The sequence below is a fragment of the Eumetopias jubatus genome, unplaced genomic scaffold (assembly GCF_037043125.1).
Source record: "Eumetopias jubatus isolate StellerSeaLion01/CBP00866 unplaced genomic scaffold, mEumJub1_p1.0 scaffold_6, whole genome shotgun sequence".
In the NCBI taxonomy this organism is placed as follows: Eukaryota; Metazoa; Chordata; class Mammalia; order Carnivora; family Otariidae; genus Eumetopias; species Eumetopias jubatus.
Genome location: NW_028274812.1, coordinates 38,578,842 through 38,599,703, shown reverse-complemented (window position 1 = coordinate 38,599,703; position 20,862 = coordinate 38,578,842). Strand labels below are relative to the sequence as shown.

Genomic DNA, 20,862 nt, shown 5'->3' with positions numbered 1-20,862 from the left:
CAATGGGTTAGGCACTATACATATATAATATATATATATATGTGTGTGTGTGTGTATGTATATATATATATAAAATATTACATATATATAAAATCACATTTTTATTCTCATGTAACATTATCTAAACTGAAGCAAGAAGTAACCTCTTTTTATACAGCTTGTGGAGCCAGAATTCAAACACAAGGATTCATGAAGTCAAAGCCCGGATTTTTTCAACCTGCCTATGAGCTAAAGCTTACCTGCCAAGAATCAGCCACTGGGATGGAATGGACATTTAACCTATAATCAGCCTAATGATTTTCAATACCGAATGTCCTGCCAACCACTTAGTACACTTTGCTTTCTCAGTACATTCAGTTATCATTTAGTAAGTGCCTGTTATGTCCAGTCGTTGTGCTGTCTGTAATGTGCTGCCCTTCATTAAATTATTACTTCTTCAAAATTGTTATCCTAGCCTAGAAGCTCTCCGATAGGTAGGTAGGTAGGTGGCTGGATAGATGGTAGGTAGGTAAGTAGGTGGATGGATGGATGGATGGATGGATGGTAGGTAGACAGGTAGATGGATGGATGGTAGGTAGTAGGTAGATAGGCAGATGGGTGGATGGATGGTAGGTAGGTAGGTAGATGGATGGATAGATGGGTAGAGGATGGATTCACAAATATGTGTATTATCAAATGAGATGTTCACCATTACTATGATTACTATGTATTGTTATTTTAAAAGCACCCTCAGAAGTCCTTCTAAAAATCCATGGTCTTTTAAACTGAAGTTCAGAATTTTGGTTATTGAATCACTAAAGCTGAAATACTGCATGTGATTTGAAGTCAGCAATTTCAAAATTTTTATTTTCAAAAACTATGAAATAAGATTATATTTTGTAATGGATAACTTTATCTCCCAACTTTGAAATTTCTCTTTTCACATTAAATATCTTCTCTCTTTCCTGGATGATTTGATCTCATTTCCATAATCGTTGAGAAGTTTTTGAAAAATATAAATATATAACTGTACTTACTGCAGAAGTTCAGGGAACTACCTCGTGTATCAGGGGAAGGAGAGTAGGATTTCAAATGAAATGTGTAAAGTTGGGGCACCTGGCTGGCTCAGGCGGTAGAGCATGTAACTCTTGATCTCGGGGTCATGAGTTTAAGCTCCATGCTGGGTGTAGAATTTACTTTTTAAAAACTGTGTAAAGTTGTGGACTGCAGCCACGGCTTCACTGAAAAGAGGCAACCAGTGGTGGGTTTGACTCACATGTTAATTGTGAAGTTCCCAATTACATTAAAACACTTGCTGACACACTCATCCCAAAGCAAAGTCAGCGGTAGAAATTTATAATAGTCAGAATGGTATTAGGGATATTTTAAATAAATTTTCTAAGCAAAGAACTAATATATAAATATATAAATAAACAAGAATGAGTGGGATGTGACTTGAATATAACAAATGCCTACTCTGTAGTGAAATAGGAAGACTATTTCTGGTGATCCTGTTTTAACCACATAAGGGTTAGACAGTGTAACCAAATCTTTTTCTTTATGAAGTAATGTTAAGTTCTCTTTCATGGTTATTCACCTAACAAAGGGTGCATGTACTTGAATGAAAGATGGCCCCAATTTATATACAGTGTCCATAGGATTCTGAGACAAGTATCCAATTATATCTCAAGGAATAATATCTTTATTATAACATGGCCTCAGTGCTTGAGACAGTGACCCCTATGCTGGGTGCCTGGTAGACTATCGGAGTTCAATCCTTGTTACATTCTGGGCAAAGCTGTATTTACATGTAACTTGACAGCAACAATAGAGGAAGATGCTGAGTTTAACAGAAGGCGTTATATAAACAGTCCTGGAAACATACTTGCAAATGACATTAGATTTGGAAACTGAAATGGTACTGTGAATACACTTAGAGTTGCTATCATTTCCTTCCTCAAAGAAAGACTCCTACTCAGGGTGCCTGGTTGGTTCAGTCCATAGAGCATGTGACTTGATCTCAAGGTTGTGAGTTTGAGCCCCCATGTTGGGTGTACAGTTTACTTAAAGTAAAAGTAAAATCTTTTTTTTTTTTAAAGAAAGATTTCTGTGCCTTCCTATTTATGCACACAGAGCTTTGCCTAATCCTTTCCTTTAAGGAATATTCTTCATCTCTTCTCCTTCTTCAAATCACCTTATTCTTGCTGATCATGGCATAAACAAAATATACTTTCACAGCATTTTAAATTGCCTCCTAACCACTGAGTTAGGCGTATGTCTAGAGAGATAAGTGAGTTTTCTTCGGGATGTGTCTGTTTACATGTTGGTCAAAATAAGCCAACGGCTTGAGTACCTGAAATGTTATGGAGCTTTACACATGTTAAAGTATTTGATACAAACACAATCTTGCACAGTGTGATTATAAGTAAACTGGCAGCCTCAGGAATGCTATGTAAGACTTTTATTTTGGTGAAACTTGTTTGTTCGATAACACTTGCCAGATTGCACTTTTTAAAAAATTATAATAACTTCCTTGTCTTTTCCTCTGTCACTGCTACAGATCCACATCCAGAGAACTGAAGGATGTGACCATATGACCTGCTCACAATGTAACACTAATTTTTGTTATCGATGTGGGGAAAGATACCGCCAGCTCCGTTTCTTTGGAGACCACACATCAAACCTCAGTATATTTGGCTGCAAATATCGCTACCTCCCAGAGAGACCTCATCTAAGGAGATTAGTGCGAGGGTCGGTCTGTGGTGAGTATCCGACATGATTTATAGGGATGTTTTCTGGGAAGTAAGCGGTGATAAGAGAACTCAAATGTATTAGCCATTATAATTCGGAGCACCTGTCAGGTATTCCAGTGGGGACTTTACCCAAAAACAGGAGGAAGATATTTTCTTTACTTTTGAGTTTAGAATGGAAATTTAAATTTGTTAGCAGGACACAATTTATATGAGCAAGCAGATTTAAAAAAAAAAGTTACTTATTATACTGCAGAAATGTAAATTCATCTTTTAAATTTCTGAAGCCTTATTGTAAGCCACTTGATGAGAGGGACATCACATTTATTTTTCTATTGACAGTGCCAGCAACAGGTCATACACACATATTCTGTTCATTCATAGGGGACGTGTAATACAGTTTTTGAAAATCCCTATGGAGCACCTGGGTGGCTTAGTCGGTTAAGCCTCAGACTCCTGATTTTGGCTCAGGGTGGTGAGATAGAGCCCTGCCTCAGGCTCTCACTGAGTGTTGGGCAGGCTTAGGACTCTCTCTCTCCCTCTCCCTCTCTTCCCCCCTCCCTGCTCGCCAGCACATGTGGTCTCTCTCTCTCCCCCGCCACCAAAATAAATAAATAAATAAAATTTAAAAATAAAATAAGTAAAAATCCCTATGTTTCAGAGTTCTGTACTAGAGTCTTATTGTATCTGTAGAGTTGAGGCCATTGTATGTATTTTCTATTGTAATATTAATATTAATAACTAACAGTTAATGAAATGAGTATCAAATGCCGTCATTGCCTACAAACCCAAGTTTAAATATCCAAATGAAATGCCTTTTTGGATTGAGTTTTTACCCTCTTCTTTGTCCTCAACAACACACAGTCTCATACACACAGACACAAACATAAACCCAGACTCCTGCTCTGACCCGAGGCCGTCACCTTTGTGTGATACAGTGTTCTTCTGACCTCATGCTGCTTCTTCCGATGGCTTCCTACTTCTCTGGAATGTGTCCACTGTGAGGTTTCTTCCTCTCTTTTACATTACACAAAACTCCAATAGTTCCTCCTCTGAGAGTCTTTCTTATGGTTGTACAATACTTTTTAACATCTTCCACATTTCCCCTTTTCTACCAACTTTTCCCTAGTTACCTCATGAAAATCTCTTTTTATCTCCCTTTAAGTCTCCATCACTTCATTACTGTTGTAAACCCCTCGCCTTACAAGAATCATACCATGGCTTAATCAGAACAAAGCTGGTGCTAATGGCACATTTCTATTAGGTAAAAATAAAACATATATTTTAAAATTCATTTTAACATGGAAACCAGTGCCATCATTTTCTAAAATCTTGTATGATCTCTATGAAATATCCTTATTGAGCTTTAATTAAATGTAATTGTTCACAACCAATAGCATTCAATATAGTCAAGATTGGTTTTAATGATTTTCAGTGTTTTCCTCTTTACTTGCTCGTAATATATGTATTTGCTGTTTATTTGCTTGTATGTATTATAATTGTATACACAATATTTACCTATTAGTTAAATAGACTTTGGAGGGAGAGCTAGGGAATCTAACCCCTCTTTACAACATTACTACCATGAAGATACTAAATTGCAAATTAGGTTTTGAGCTGTAACCTATTTGTAAATCTGTGTATACAGAGAGCCACCAAAAAACACAAAATTCTTATATTTTCTGTATTACTAGGTTTTTTTTCTACTTCAATGACATTTTGTGGCAAGATGTTTCCTTCCATTTTTTATTTTAATCTTTTATTTTTGTTTTCTGTTCTTTGCTTTAATCGTTCTTAAATAAGGGAAGTTATCGCTCACCCTATTTGTCCAGTAATATTTTAGATGCATTCTCTTTGGGTCCTCTCATTTGCCTAGAGGCCACTAGAATCCTCTTCTCGGGTCATAAAATAGAATTGAGTTATTTAACAGCCTGTAAAAGGCACAGCCAGTGAACATTGTCAGCAGAGAAATATCTTTCTGCACAGTCTTTTCTGTTTTTATTTAAAAATTTATTTTATGGTCAGTTTTCTGTAAATGGTTTTATTTGGGGCCTATTTTCTACTGTGTTTGTGCATGCCCATGTGTGTCAGGACAAACCTGACAAAATAGGGGGCATCTGGCTTTCAGAGAAGCTCTCGCTGCCACACCTGCTTTCCCGCCTCCAGTACAGCTGCTTCTAACTTCTCCTGGACCCTAGCTCCAAATAGGGTGGCCCATACCTCTCCCAGCTACCCAGAAGCTTGGAAGAGGAATGATTCTGTAAGTCACAAACCTAGGTTCACCCTGCCATGTAAGAGAGAAGGTGGATGATAGCAGGACCCTCCGAGCCTTTTTCTTTGAGTGATGTAATCTAGTTTGCTCCCTCCGTTTGGGGTTGCAGCCTCCAGACGTCCTTGGAAGAGGCAGAGAAAGGGCCTGCTCTGCTCTCACAGCTGGAGGATGGGAAACATGGTGGCGTTCCATGTGTGACCATGTGCCCAGCTATGGATCAGAGGTTCTGCTCCTAAAGAATAAGGGAGAACACAGATTTGAGGATGAGTTTAGCAGCCTCTGACATGGAGGTGTCTCCCTGGTGGGAGTAGGCAGATTATTCAATGAATGGCGTTGGGAATAAAAGGGACTGAGAAAAAGTACTGAATTCTCACATCATTACATACAAATGCTCAAAGTATTAAGTTAAAGTGTATAATAGTAAAGAAAATATAGGTCTTTAACTGATTTCTAGGTGGCAGATTTTTTTGTATTTTATATATATATATGTATATATATATAATTTATATGAACAAAAGCAATAGAGCCTCCTCCAAAAATAAATACCCAATTTTTTTAAAAAGATGAAGTCTGGAACCAGAACTGAGGAAATACAAGTAGCCAATAAACATTTTAAAAAATATATACAATGCTATTAGTAGGCAAAGAAATGTAAGTGAAAAAAAGATTTTTTAAATTACTGATTAGCAGTTTTTCTTGTTAATACTCAATGCTGGACTTTCATACGCTACTGAACGAATTAGAAATTTTGTGCAATTCTTTTGCAAAGAAATTGGATAGTAAAGTGAAAGACATTTTAAAATATGACAAATCTAGGCTGACAGTGGTTTATTTGCAGGTGTATTTTAAAATAGCAAAAAGAAAAAAGGAACAGAAAATTAAGCACATGAATATTTAAATAAGATATATATGGGTATAACAGAATATTATTTCAGCTACTGAGAATAGTATTTTAAATGAATTGTTAATAATCTAGGATTAGATTATGTGAGCATGTGAGATTATGTGAGGGTGATTATGAGAGGAAGTGTTTAATTCCTCAAAACAGTTTCAAAAGTAAAATTAAACATGTATTAAACATTGATTACATGATTGAAATAAGTTTATTACTTCCCAAAGAAAGAGCACATTGGTTCTTTGAGTTCTGTGATACTTAGGGGGAAAAAATCAGTGCTATTACTTTGCAATCATGTTTCATTGTTATTATGAAAATATGTTAATTATTTAAAAAGAAAACATGAATGAATATACTGAACCATGGGTACAGGAAAAAACAGATTCTTTTAAAATATGCTGGCCAGGGGCACCTGGGTGGCTCAGTCGGTTAAGTGTCCAACTCTTGGTTTTGGCTCAGGTCCTGATCTCAGGGTCCTGGGATGGAGCCCCAAGTTGCGCTCCCCACCCAGCAGGGAGTCTGCTTGTCTCCCTCTCTCTCTGCCCTCCCCCCTGCTCACTCTCTCTCTCTCTCTCTCTCTCTCTCCAAAATAAATAAATAACTGCCCTCCCCCCACTCACTCTCTCTCTCTCCAAAATAAATAAATAAATATTTTTTTAAAAATAAAAATAAAATATGCAGGCCAATATATTCTAAACTATTAAGCATAGCTTTAAGAATGTAGAAAATGTCATTGTTCAGTAAGATTTCATAGTGCTTAATTGGATTCTGTCATTGGCAAAAAATATAAATAAAACCCATGGGTAGACATGTGTCCATTAAATAGTCTTCTTTTTAAATTAAATATTAAACGCTGTATTTTCTATCTGTCTGGTCATGGTTCCAAAAACCGTTCCTTAAACATAAAAAAAGTTAATATTTTTCTGACAAACTTCCAACAAATGGCAGCATTATATTTCCGTTTTTTTATATATATATATAATTGCTTATTCCAAATTACTGCCCTTAATTTGTAAAGTAGTGTTGCTGGTTTATCCTTAAAAGGCAAAGCCCCTCCATTCATCCTTATCTCTTTTTGTGTTTGAATTGTGCAGCTGTGTCACATGCCTTAAGGTCAAGGTTACTGTATAACAACAAGGTATTAACTACTACCCTCATTCCCTGTGGGCTAGTGCCTTTCAAAGTGAGTGGAATTCTGACTGTGAACTCTCTGCCCTGATTACATGAAACTAGCACTTACTGTAATCGCTGCTCAGCTATTTGTTTAGGAAAAAAGTGCTAGTTGATGCCATCCTTTGGCAACCTGACCAGCACTTAGCTTTCTTATAAGTGCTTCCTTTTATTTTTCTTGCATTTTATTTTATTTTTTCCATGAGACCAATACAGACCTTCCAATTTGTGTTTTATTTTTCTTTTTAACTCTAGTTGACACACAATGTTACATTAGTTTTAGGTGTACAACACAGTGATTCAGTTTCTCTGGACTTTATGCTGTGCTCACCACAAGTGTAACTACCATCTGTCACCATACATTGCTATTGCAGTATCACCAACTATATTCCCTATGCTGTGCCTTTTATCCCTGTGACTTAATTCATCCCATAACTGGAAACCTATATTGCCCTCTCTCCTTTGCCCATTTTGCCCTTCCCACCCCCCCTCCCCTCTGGCAACATCAGTTTTTTTCTCTGAATTTATTAAAGTGATTCATTCATTTGAATAACCTTAAATATACTGTATGTTTATTGGTAACTGGTAATTTTCTCTAACAATATTTATTAATTTATTTCTACTTTTAAAGATACTATTTATTTGAGAGAGAGAGCATGAACGGGGAGGGGGAGGAGGAGAGAGAGAGAATCCTCAAGCAGATTCCCCACTGAGTGCAGAGCGGGATGCAGGGCTTGATCCCAGGACCCTGAGATCATGACCTGAGCTGAAACCAAGGGTCGGATACTTAACAGACTGAGCCACCCAGGCACCCTCTAACAATATTTAAGCATCCCAATTGTAGTTCAGTCTGCCAGGTGTTCATATTATTAATTTTCTTTGGACCCAGGAAGTAAGTAAATCACTTTTTCAGATGTGGGCTTGGATGTAATCCTCTGTAGCACCTACTAGCTTTCCATTTTGTGAGCTAATTAGATTTTCTCCTGCCAACTCAGAATGTGTCACTCCTTTGTTAATCTTTCAGGATCTTGAAAAATGAAAGAGATTTAAAGGAAAAGCACAAAGATGAATGGTCCTGATAGAATAAAGTGACCCCGTAACTTTGGAATTTTTTTGGTTATAAAGTTTAAATGAGTTAAAAGATGTTTGACTAATGTGCCCAGGACTTCTGTGGAGTTACTGAATGTACATAAGTATATTTGTTCTACACCTGATCCATTTCCTAAGAGAAATATTGCCTTAATTATAATCATTTGTTCTACACCTGATCCATTTCCTAAGAGAAATATTGCCTTAATTATAATCAGACTTCTTAAAAAACAATATACACTGTGGTATTAAGAAGCATTGCTGAAATTGTTTGATAAATTAGTTTTAAGACTCTAAATGGTTTTGCCTTTTGTTTTCTAGCTGGAAAATTATTCGTTGCACCTCTAATCCTGGTCTTGGGATTAGCACTAGGGGCCATAGCAGTTGTAATCGGTAAGAAACACTTAACATATCTGAGATTAGAGTTTTCTGAGTGCCATAGAGAGAATATGAGTGTAAATGTAATAATATGAGTCAGTTACTAAGTGGACATATCAGTTCCATGCTTGCTTTAGGTAAGCAAACAGCATATGATTTATAGATTCAGAGGAGTGTGTTTCATATAGGATGTATTTGTGTGACACTTTTGCAGTCTATAAAGACTTTGATTCATGTATCTTATAAAACATTATTAATTCCCTTTTAATACCAAAGTTAATACAACTAGTATTTTAATGAAAGAGTCCAAAGGACTAGAACCCAAATTTTCCAATTCTGAGTTTAGATTGAAGCATAAAGGAAAAAGGTCTGTTATACCCTTGTATAATTGGTTTGTTCTAGTAAAAGTGTACCCTGAGTAAAAAAGATACCTTCAATGTGAACATATACCCAACGTATACTTCAGCACTGACAAACAGAAAATGTATGAGTGATTTGTATAGTTTCATTCATACAAGTATACTGAAATATGTATTTTAAAGCAGTGGTTCTCATACTCTAGCATGCTGTAGGATAACCTTGAGGACTGGTTAAAACACAGGTCACTGGTTTCTATCCTCAGTTTCTGATCCCATATATAGGGGCAGGGCCCATGGATTTCTAGTTCTGAGAAGGTCCCAGGTGATGCTGATGCTGCCGGTCCAGGGACCACACTTGGAGAACCATTGCTTTAGAGAATTTTAAATTAAACACTATAGATAAAGATTGCTTTGATGACTGTTCCCCATAGTAGATGGGATTTATTTTTTTCTTTTCTAAATAAAATGAATTTCCATACGTAAAGTTCTATTTACATGTATGGGACAGATAGAATTGTAAAGTAACTGACATTTAAGTTCTTACAAGTAGTTAGGAAGGACTTTAGGAAGTTGGTACTGTTATTATTTGCATTTTACTGTGGAGGAAATCAGGCTTACTAGGACCTCAGATGCGGTAGAACTGGGAATCGAACCTGGCATTTGGCTTGACAGCCCGTGTTCCTTAGTAATGTGCTGTTCTGCCCGAGACCGAAGTGTCCTATCAGGGTGCAAATGATATGACTAGGGATAATAAAGAAGACAAACCTAAGATTGGATATTTTGATAGAGAACATGGTTCCATATGCAAACTGGTGCCACAGAGGTTGTTCAAAAGGGCAGAGAATTGCAGAAACTAACACAGAATGAAATCTTACAGAAGTAAATACATTTCATAAGGTAGGTGTCTCCCCCCATCTTCATCCACATGCATTGCCAAGTAGCGATCATTTGTAAATGAATGCAAAATGGAAAGTGGAAACTTTTCAAATATATAAACCTAAATAGCCTCTCCTCCTAATTAGCTTTAATCTTTTTTCTATCCCCAGGTTTATTTGTATTTCCTATCTATTGCCTTTGTAAAAAACAGAGAAAGCGATCACGGACAGGAATGCACTGGTAAAATGCGGATGATTTCGTGGAACGCAGCCGGTGCGGATAGGAGCCACACAGAATGGCACGCTAAACACTGCGTCCCGTCCCGTCCCGTCCCCCTGTGGTTGTCTGCAGGCCACAACACGTCTGGCTCTGGTGCAGTCTCTACATGGTATCCTGATTCCTTTCCTTATACAGTTTGCTGCTTTTAAAAAAATGGTCACTTTCATAGACTATCAATGTCTGTATCATAACTCTGACCTTCTTACTGGTTCTTGGAAGAAAATATTTTCATTAAGAGCCAGTTATCCTCAGAATTGTCTGAGCATGCCTCTCCTGAGCATTGTTTGGATGGTCTTTGTACCTAAACCTCCTTCCAGACCCTCTTCTGAGACTTGGGGTGAATAGCTGAAGTCATGCCACCTGTACAAACAAGCAAGGCCACTTTTCAGAAGACAAAAGCTCACCATATGCACCTGTTTTTATCTGTGGCCTGTGCAGTATAATTCCTTCATCCTTCAGATGCTATAATTATTAAAAATCTCAATGCCCAAAAGGGAACTAGTGAAACAAAATTAATGAGAAGAATCATGAGTTACTGAAGTGTATCTGTGCAGGGGTGTGAGCGTGTGTGTATATAAGTATCTATATTAAAAGTAGGTCCAATAACCTTGTACTTGTCAAGTTCTATGCCTCTACCCTATTTTCCATATTTTCATAGACATATTTAAAGATGATCGTTCCTTTCTGGGCATATTTTGGTAATGGACTGAATTAAAGTCAATGTAGACAACAGGCTATTTTGATGTTGACCCTTCCTATTCCTTGCTCTCTCTCTCTGTCTCACACACATGCACTCACACAAGAAATTTGTGCAATGTCACGTTGAGGATCATCAAACTTTATTAACTGACGAAACTGATAGGCTGCTTTTAGGAAATTCTCAAGACCAGAACGTTCAGTCTTTGTGGATTTTTTATATCTTGGCATTCATGCTTTACTAAATGAACAAATTCTTCAGACAGGATTAGTTAATTTAAAAAACGAATTTGTTGTAGCAAGAACTGCTTAAGCCTTTAAACAAATCACTGTTCTGCTAATTTTTTAATCAACTTGTAATTACAGATAATTCCGCTTTAGGTCAAGTTGTGATAGTGTTGGAAACCCCATGCTCTTACCTCTCCTCTCTCTTTCTCTCTTTTTTATCTGTCCCCAAGATTTTCATTAAAAAAACCAGAGTTTTGAAGGGTTTTTCTTATGTTTACTGATCAAATATTCTCAAACATGTTGATATCTTCTTATGGATGGAGTAATTTGTAAACAGATTTTTGTGTTCATGGGTTTATCTAAAATAGAAACAACTTTTGGAAAAATGAAGGAAATATCTTCAGGAAGTTTTACCAAACCGAGACGTCTTTAAAAATAAGAAAAGGACAAGCAACTAAACTATGTTATTCCTTTGTTTTCATCATGGAAGTTCATCAGCAGATCGGAAGTAAAGACCGCTAAGAAGCCTGAAGTTTCCACCTGACTCCAAATCCTTAAAATCAGCTATTTGCATAGATGTAGCATTTATCTCTCAGCAGCCTTATCTGAATGGTAATAAATTCTGTGATAAAACATGCATTAACATGGATAGTTTGTCTTGTTGGGCTCCAAAATAGAAAAACGTTTATCATTTTTATCAGACCTAAAAAGTCCATGATAGTGAAGGTTACTTGCATGGATAATGAGCTAGCACACTTCCATTCTTTCTGAATAACGCTCAGGCTTGCTATACTGCAGTTTCTGGGCTAGTCTACATTCAGTTAGAGGAGGGTGTGCCATTTATGATCCTACAATGGCCTGTTTCTAAACATGACACGATGCAAGGAAAAGTGATGCTCTAATTTCATAAATTCATCTTACCATTCATCCATCCAGCCAACAAATATTTTTGAGTGCCTATTCTATGTGCTCTAGTATTAAAACAAGAGAATGAAAATTTCTATCCTAAATCCATGTAATTCTGTCATTAGAGTGCTTAATTTTTGTAAACTTGTTTTTTTCTGGACTTAGGTGTTAGTTTGACAATATGTGAATGCAATGAATTCTAAATCTAGTGGATATGCTTATGTATGATGTGTATGTATATGTATATGTAAATATACATGGACACATATCTAATATTTCCATAGCTGCATATAAATACAAATGCCACGTGCATATATACCAACTGGCTAAATAATATACTCTCTGGTCTTAGATAATCTATTTTCTTAGGTTATTGTATATCTTGTCTTTGATCTACTCAGGGATTTTTATTCCTTCCTTTGAATAACTTATCTTTTGGAGATACTTTTATATTATTTAGAAACGTTCCAATTTTCCAGTTACAACGTGATGTCTTTCATCAGTGAAGGCTCTTTCATCAATGCTTGAGATACTGTACACAGTGTTGCACAGGATTTTCATTGTTCTATTGCATAGATTTCTTAAATTAATGTATGCATTTTTCTCTTTCAAAGTTGGTATATATTAGGCCTTTCCCTGATAGTGACTTAAAGTAATAATTTGTGAATGTTTTTACTAAGTGTCATCAAGATCTTAAAAAGAAAGAAGAAAATAAGAAGGATTATGTATATGTTAGTGCCAACAATGAAAGTTAAACAGTAGTAACTTTTGGGATAAATTCTAAAAGCTACATTAGAAAAAGAAGCATACACATAAAATAAGTATCGTTCTATCCAAAGCTTGTCATTTTTTTATTGTAAATGTAATATATATGCCTTTTAAAAAAAATCAAACCATATAGAATTATAAAATACAAATTCATCTGCTCCACCCCACCCCTTATTTTCTAGGGGTAACCACTGTTAATGTTTTGATATATGTCCTTCCAGAAACTTTGTGCAAATATACAAGTGTGTTTGTATATGTTCGTGTGTATTAGTTTTATACAAATAGAATAGTAGTCTTAATGTCCTGTGACTATTTTTCATTTTATTATACATTAGTAGATGCCTTTCCATAAGTGTTTAAATAGATTTACCTCATTCTTTTGTAAATTACTACATATTCCATTGTGGGGCTATACTTTGCTTAATGAGTCCCTATTGAATGGACATCGAGATTGTTTTTACTTCTCTATTACAAAGCATCAGTGAAGATCTTTTACATATATTTTTATCACTTTATGTACACATTTCCATAACTTTTAAAATTTGTTTTTTATAAGATATTTGTAATAAAATTTTAACGCTTTTTCAGTGAATGAGATCACAGAGATGCTATATTTGAGACCCTTTTCTTGGAGAAAAAGAAAGATTATGTAGGAGTTTTATGTAGGAGTTTTTAAAGAAAAGCATCTTTTGCAGGATAATTTCCCCCCCTGCTTGATTAGCCAAATAAATATGTGGCCAAAACGTATAAAAGAAAGGCCATCTTATTCCAATTAAAAAAATGCAATGAGGTATTTCTAAGATAATGTGAGATGTCTACAAGATGTCTGTCAGAGACTCTGATATTTGGATTGCCTCACTTTAAAATTTGAGGGATTTAAAGCATATAGCTAAACTGATAATGTCTGTCACATTTTTTTAAACACTATCCATGTTCATGCATGTTGCACCACAAAGGAACTTAATTATGCCATTGTGAAAAATAGGAAGCATATGCTGGAAATTATGAATGACCACAATTATCTACAAAAAATAAATTTGACTATTTGTAAGGTTTGGTAGTTTGTTGGAATGCTCATAAATTTGGAATCACATGAAACATTCATTTTACAACAAATCCCAGAAGTTCCCTAAGACCTATATGTGGAGCTAAGAAGAAGAGAGGGGTCAAACCTTTTGCTACAAGCAACAACCTGTTGCCACCACCTTGATTTTCTGCTAGGTGCTATTGATCCTAAAGGTAGAACAGACAGGAAAACAATCAAAGATTATTAAACACAATCTGATCACAACCTGTTCTCTTTCATTGTGCTTGCTTGGTTGTGCCTGTCTGGAAATTCCCTGTCCTGTGCCACCCATCATCTCTTGAGACCCAAGCCCCCAGCTGAGCCTTTAGCATTCAATCCTACCACCCAAATGACCCCTGGGTCCCCTAAAATACCATCAGACCCCTGTCATCTCGTCCAGTCCCTGGTGACTCTCCCCAACCTGGTTTTTCTCCACTCCTCTGATAACTCTAATTAGCTACTCTTCACTGCAAAAGAGGAGCAGGAGTGGGACAGGTGAAAAGCTCACTCTGGCATAGGCAAAGCACCAGTAGTCCTTCCTGAGCTTGTCAAATTCAAGTACATCTGCCAAGACGTTGATCCATCTTCTCCCTTGTTAAACATTGCAGTTGTTTGTAACATTAGACTTTAGGCTGCCTGTTAAATTTACCATTATAGAAAAAGCTAGTGGCCTAAATGAGATTAATTGGTATGCTTCTTTTAGTATGAATTCTTTTTTTAAATCATGCCAAAAGCCATTTTATTTTTCAATTTTAGGAGCAAACTGCACATTTGCCTTAATGTGAGTCTTCACCTTGGATTATGTGCTTATCTTTTCATATCTATAGTTGAAATCTATCCCAGTTATTGAAAGTAATTTTTCTTGTGGTCAGCTTTATTGTTTTGTGTTAGTGTCTATTATAAATAGAGCCTTAAAGTTAAATAATGCACTTTAAAATACTTGTGCCATTTAAGTAATTCAACAGAATTAAAGAAGAGGTTACATATATTTTGATGGAGACAATAGAATAACAGTATTAGTAAATATATGTCACCTCTAAATTTGGGGTGGGGGGAGGAGAGGGTAGAAATCAGAGCTGAAAATTTAAAGCAAGTAAAACATACCCGAAAAAAATGTAGCTGAGTTTCCGAAAATTATAGTAATTCTGAAAATTGATATCAGGAGCTCAAACGTAACAAGTAATTAATAAATGTTACCTTAATAACCTAGCTGGAATGTTTGTTTAAAATATTAAGTTGATTTCTACCGCATTTTAACTGCATTTTCATTTTTCATGAAACCTATAAAAGGAATTCCACTGGCTAGAAACATAGTAAATCAAAACTATCACCAACAGCCAGTTTGAGCATGATTTTTTAACATTTTTATAATTTAATTATGATCTTCTTCCTCTGGAAAATAAGTTGCAAAATCCCATTTTTAATATATACATCTACAATTATGTAAAAAAACTGAAATAACTTTAGAGAAGCATTAATACATGGTCTGAACAAAATCAGAGTTCCAAAAATTGGGGTGTCTTCAGGATTGTGAAATATTACCTTTCAGTGCAAACCAATGATGCAAATCTTTAAAGGAGAAGTGCAGTAGAGCTCATTTATAACTCTCGTTTTGAGGATAGGGCTAATACTCGTTTCACAGCCAACTGCTATGTGGGACTGCTACCGTACATCCCTGTTCTGAGAGTAGTACTTTAGCTGACTTTATCCAAATCCAAGAAGCAGAGAGTCACGTTGTGTGAGACTTGTAATTAATTGTCTGTTTGGGGCATTAGCTGAAGCCATCATATATCACATACTTTAGATCCCCATATATAATGCCAATTGTAGAACCATGTAATTATCTGTATCATGAACTATATTCTTTTTTTAACTAAAAAAGTGACTGTTTTGAGAATAATAATATGACTTACAAGGTAAAAAATTATTTTTTTAAATACACAAAATATTGCCACTGCCTTTTTTTGGCCACTTTCTTTTGCCTTATAAAAGAAATCTCTTTAGGTATATTTAACTCCGCATCACTTAGATTATACAGACTCATTGGCATAGAAAATATTTTGGTTTTCAAGTTTATCCTGTTTATCCAAGTTTATCCCGTTCCTGCTTTTAGATTTCCTAGTTATCTTGCTTTTTCCCTCTTCTGTCCCCTTCCCATCTTGGCCAGCTGTGGATTAAATACCTTCTCACCATTGACTTGTTGACTAATGAAATGAAATTCAAATACTGAAAGGACTCCATAATTTGGCTCTGGCAGTGAACATCATTTACCTTGGCTTACTTTGTAAATTGAAATGTGTGAGGAATACCTGGAACCCTGCCCCTCCTCTTGATAGGAATTGGAGAACCCTGCCCAGCCCCTCTGACAAGAAATAAAATGAACAAGAAGATGTCAGTTGGATCAGAGAGCCTAATAATACTCTGAGACCGAGCTTCAGGAATTGCTTCATGAATATTGTAAAGTCAGTGTTGTGTTTGCATATTAGTTGGACAGAAAGCACATGTGGATATTCATCCAACCTGATCCCAAATCATTCATGATTCATCCAAAATTGCTGCATGTCTGGTGTTCAATCTTTGTGTCAGCAAAAAGTCCTACAGCTTGGACTTGGGGCTGGACTTAGGTAATGTAGCATTTGTATATAAGATTTGACCATGGAGTCATACTCTGTGAACATTATTAGACATTTTGATAATATAAAGTAGTAACATTGAATGTAACTGACATTAGCCTTATTGTAGAGAAACCATTTGTCATTTGCAAATGTTCAACATTTTCAGTGATACCATTTAGGCATAAGTAACACTCAAGATATATGTAGCATAGGTTTGGTGTATGATATGGAACAACCTAAGGGAGTCAAACTTGGGTGTTAAAGTCCCCAGAAATTGCTGAAATAATGTCATTGCAGGTTTTTCCTTACAGCTGAAAAACTGTGCTGTTGGCCGTCAGTTTCATGGGAGGGGTTCACCACATGCCCCAGGTAGGGACATAGTCTCAATAATCCAGTCAAATTCTCAAAAATAATATTTTTTCATTAACATATTCCTTCCTCTATGTCCAAATATACTTTTGCTGATTCTTTCAAGTAAACATTAGCTAAATATTTTATATATTTGAATATTTTTAGTTTACAGAAAATTAGCATGCTTTAGAAAGAAAATTCTAGATAAAGCATCATGAGTTTTTATCAGCTGACTACAAACCCCTTCCCTAAGGCCTTTTTTTTTAACTCCCATATGACAATACCTTAATTTTGTTATTTTTGATCATTTTCATCATAATTAAAGTTCTGTATTTGGCATTGAAAAGAGTAGACCAACCTTATGTTTCTTATGACACCTGGAAGAGTAATTGGTTTATAGATATACATTACCATTTACCTTGACAAGAACAACTTCTTACAGATTTTTATGTAAAAATTAATTGATAATCTTATTGTTTATTTGAAGTCAATTATAAGTGAGTAGTAAATTCTGAGAGATCAAAGAAATAATTTTGTGTAGAAGGAACACAAAAACAGTGTAATTAAAATGTTAACACTTATAAAGAAACCACAATGGTTAGTTGTTTTGTTTTTATTTTAAACAAAATTTGGCATAAGATATATTCATGAAACAAATATATCTATATGTATGTATACCTATTGCAAAACTGTGGGACAATTAAATGATTCACGTTCTCTTTTTTTACAGAGTGTAAAATGCTAAAAAGAAAGACATTTGAGTGTTTAATCTGTTACTGCTGTATATTCAGAAATTTTTTGTTTTCTGCAAAATTTGTAACCAATTTCCAAGTAATATAAATTACAATATTTCTCATGTTTAAAATGAGCCTAGCTGAAAAGAGATTTTCTTTTTTAATGACATTGGAAAATATGTACGTGATTTTGTTTTTTAACTTTTTCTACATTTCATTGGCCATACTATTAACTTTGGTATTCATAAAACTATGTGGAGGGAACTATTTTGAATATATTTTTAAAAAAGAGGCAGTAGAAATAAAATGAGAAAATAGATGATAATATTATGGAGAAATCCCTGAAAGAAAATTGGAAAGGAAGAAACAAATTCCGTTGGGTTGAAAATGTTGGAAAATAGGGAGTATTCAAAGACTTTAACTTCTTACATTGTTAGAGTAATCAACTTATTTCCAAATGATTATTTCATGCTGTTGGTTCCATGAATTTTGCTTTTAGTATAATTTATAATTTCCCCTACCATTTGAGTGTTTAAATAGATTAATTACTGAAAAGAAAGGAAGGAATTGAGGAATAAAAGTCAGGGGAAACTGGGTTTATTCCTATTTTCCAATAGCACTAATGTATACTTCTTTAACCTTCCATATGGTGCTTTGTGTGATGAGAGTATATAACATTTATATATGTTATTAGTGCCTTATTTTTTTTTTCACTTGACTTTATTTCTTACCTAAAGAGCCATACATTTTTTGTGAGTGTTCCTTGGCCCCTATATTTAAAGTGCTGATGAGACAGTGTATCTTTAGAGGTATATATAGGCTGCATTTAACCCACTGTATTATCTCTGGAACAGCAGGTTAGCCAATATTTTTTTCTTAAATTCAGTGTTTATTTTTAAGCTAAAGAATAAAAAGAAGGATATTAAACACCATAATTTGAAGCCATTGTTATTGAAATGTACTTTTAAACTGCAAAAAAGAATGCTGATCTTCAAAATTTGAAACGGAAGTTGGAATGGCTGTCAGTCTTTTTCGCTCCAATGAGGACAAAATTACTTTACAAAAAGCATTAAAAATAAAAGTAAATATATGGACCTTCAAGAATTTGATCTGTTTCTTACAACTCGTCTTTGGCAATATGTTAGTTGTAACCCACCTCCACACAGATGCTGAGGAACCATGGTGTTTGCTATTTACATGTAATTATTTATTCACAGTGGGCTTTATCGATACCAAGATATTTTGTACAATGTTATTTTGCTCTACTTGGTCTTTGCCTTTTGTGTTAGCTTTATATAAAAAGCTGGGTTTGTTGTATTGTTTATGTACCATAGTATATAATTCAACTTTTCCTGATGAATGTATGATGAATAATTAAAATAAATCGTGTGCTTAGAAAAGACAAAGACACAGGTTGTATATGAAAATATGTGTACATATTTGACAAAGAAAAAAAGAGGAAAAGAATCTTCCTGCCAACAGATGTGTCCTGCTGGACAGGACCTGGAAATTAACAGATTTTTTTTTTTAAGCAGTAAAATTTAAAAATCTATTACCTCAAGAATTGTCCGTGGATACGTGTTGGTGTACTGCTTGTTGTTAGCAAATACAATCTCCCTTGCTGCTGGCAGTAAAAACAACCCAAGTGTCAGATCACACAAATTTTAGGGGCAAATCTTTCAAAAGATGGATACCTTACGATATTCGGGAGTCTAATTCTGGACTTTCGGTATGTCCCTATGGCCTTTTGTTGTGATTGGGCTTTTTCTTTTTTTTTAATGTTTTTGGTTGGTTGTTTTAGAATGGAAGGGTAATCTTAATTGTGAGATCAGATCCCGTGGAAGGATATAATGACACTCTACTCGGATGAAAACTGTAATGGGAATCAACTATTTTTATTGTCACTGTATGAGCTATTGTATGGATTCCTGTGGAGTGCTGTTTACTCGCGTGATGCGTGTGATACATCATGCAACGTCATCTAGCAATGCCTAATAAAAGTTTTTAAAAGAGAAGACTCTTGTCTTTTTTTTTTTCAGTACATTTGGAATTTAAAGAAATGAAAAGGTAAAATTTGACAATGGCACGATTACATGAATGTAAGTAAATTTGGAAACATTTATTGAAGTCATTTCTGCACTAGATTCTAAGACAAGAGAAACAGGAATGAACAGAAATTCAGGGTATGCTTTCTGGAAAGTGGATTGTGTTGTGTCGCTGTGGCATGTTCTGGGGAAACCTCACAGAACACGGAAGATCAGTATGCACATTCTGATGAAAACAGGGTATCTGCAAGCGCATGGTATAATGCCAGCTACTTTCTCTCTGACTTATTCATTCATTGGAAAATCCATTCAATACTCTTTATTCGCTTAATTATTTTTTCAGTAAACATGTATTGAGCCCCTGCTGTATTATAAAAATACACTGCACGTGCATTTAGGAAAAGGCCAGGCTCCAGCACTGGTCTGGGGGAGACAGTGCCAGGCAGGGGTTTCAACAATGGATTCCTACTTTGAATTCTTTGACTAATTTGGTTGGTGACATTAGGTTAGCCACATAACTATCCAGATGTCAGTCTAAAATGACCAGTGAGGTGGCAATCTCTAAGGTCTCTTTCAGCAATTAAATTTGGATCTGTGCAACGTATTTTTAAAGTTGGTTCAAATTATTCAGTTCTAGCATTTCTCCAACCCGGACAGAACATGTCAAGCCTCTGTGCCTTCGCACAAGCTGGTTCCCTACCTTCTCCTGCTCCATTGAACTCCTCCTCCTCCATGGCCCTCAGGCCCAGTATCTTCTCCTGCAGAATATCATCCTGGCCATACCACATGGGACACATCACCATGGCCTCCTCTGTTGAGCATTCCTTGCAAATCACTCCCAAACAAGGCACTTTGTATTTGTTTCCCAGGGCTAACATAACAAAGTACCACAAACTGGATGCCATAAAACAACAGAAATGTATTTTCTCACATTTCTGGAGACCGAAGTTCAACATTAAAGCATCGGCACGGTTGGTTCCTTCTGGAGGCCCCGAGGAAGACTATTTCATGCCTCTCCCTAGTGTCTGGTCGTTGCCAGCAATCCTTGACATTTCTTTACTTGTGGTGTCTTCACTTCACTTCAGTTACTGGATTTAGGGCCCACTCTTGTCTAGTATGATCTTTCTATGGGTTGAATTGTGTCCCTCAGAATTCACACGTCGAAATCCTAACCCCCAGCCCCTCAGAATGAGACCATCTTTGGAGACAGGGCCTTTAATGAGGTAATTAAGGTAAAATGAAATCATATGGGTGGGTCCTAATCCAACATGAAATAAAATTCGAGCGCCATGATGACCACCTCATGCTGGCCATGAGGAGGCTACCCCCCAACAGTTACCAGACTGAATACAAGACACTCAATTAAATTTTAGTTTTAGATAAACTATCACTATCTTTAGTATAGA

General features: G+C 35.6%; 1 protein-coding gene across 1 annotated transcript in view; it reads left to right on the top strand.

Moving 5' to 3' along the window:
- RNF217 (ring finger protein 217) overlaps positions 1-19,418 on the top strand; it is a 142,528-nt gene extending 123,110 nt beyond the window's left edge. The window contains exons 4-6 of the mRNA XM_028117053.2: positions 2,540-2,741; positions 8,477-8,548; positions 9,939-19,418. Coding sequence (XP_027972854.1) covers positions 2,540-2,741; positions 8,477-8,548; positions 9,939-10,012 — 348 coding nt within the window. The 3' untranslated portion in view covers positions 10,013-19,418. The remainder of the gene's footprint in view (positions 1-2,539; positions 2,742-8,476; positions 8,549-9,938) is intronic.
- The last annotated feature ends 1,444 nt before the right edge of the window (positions 19,419-20,862 follow it).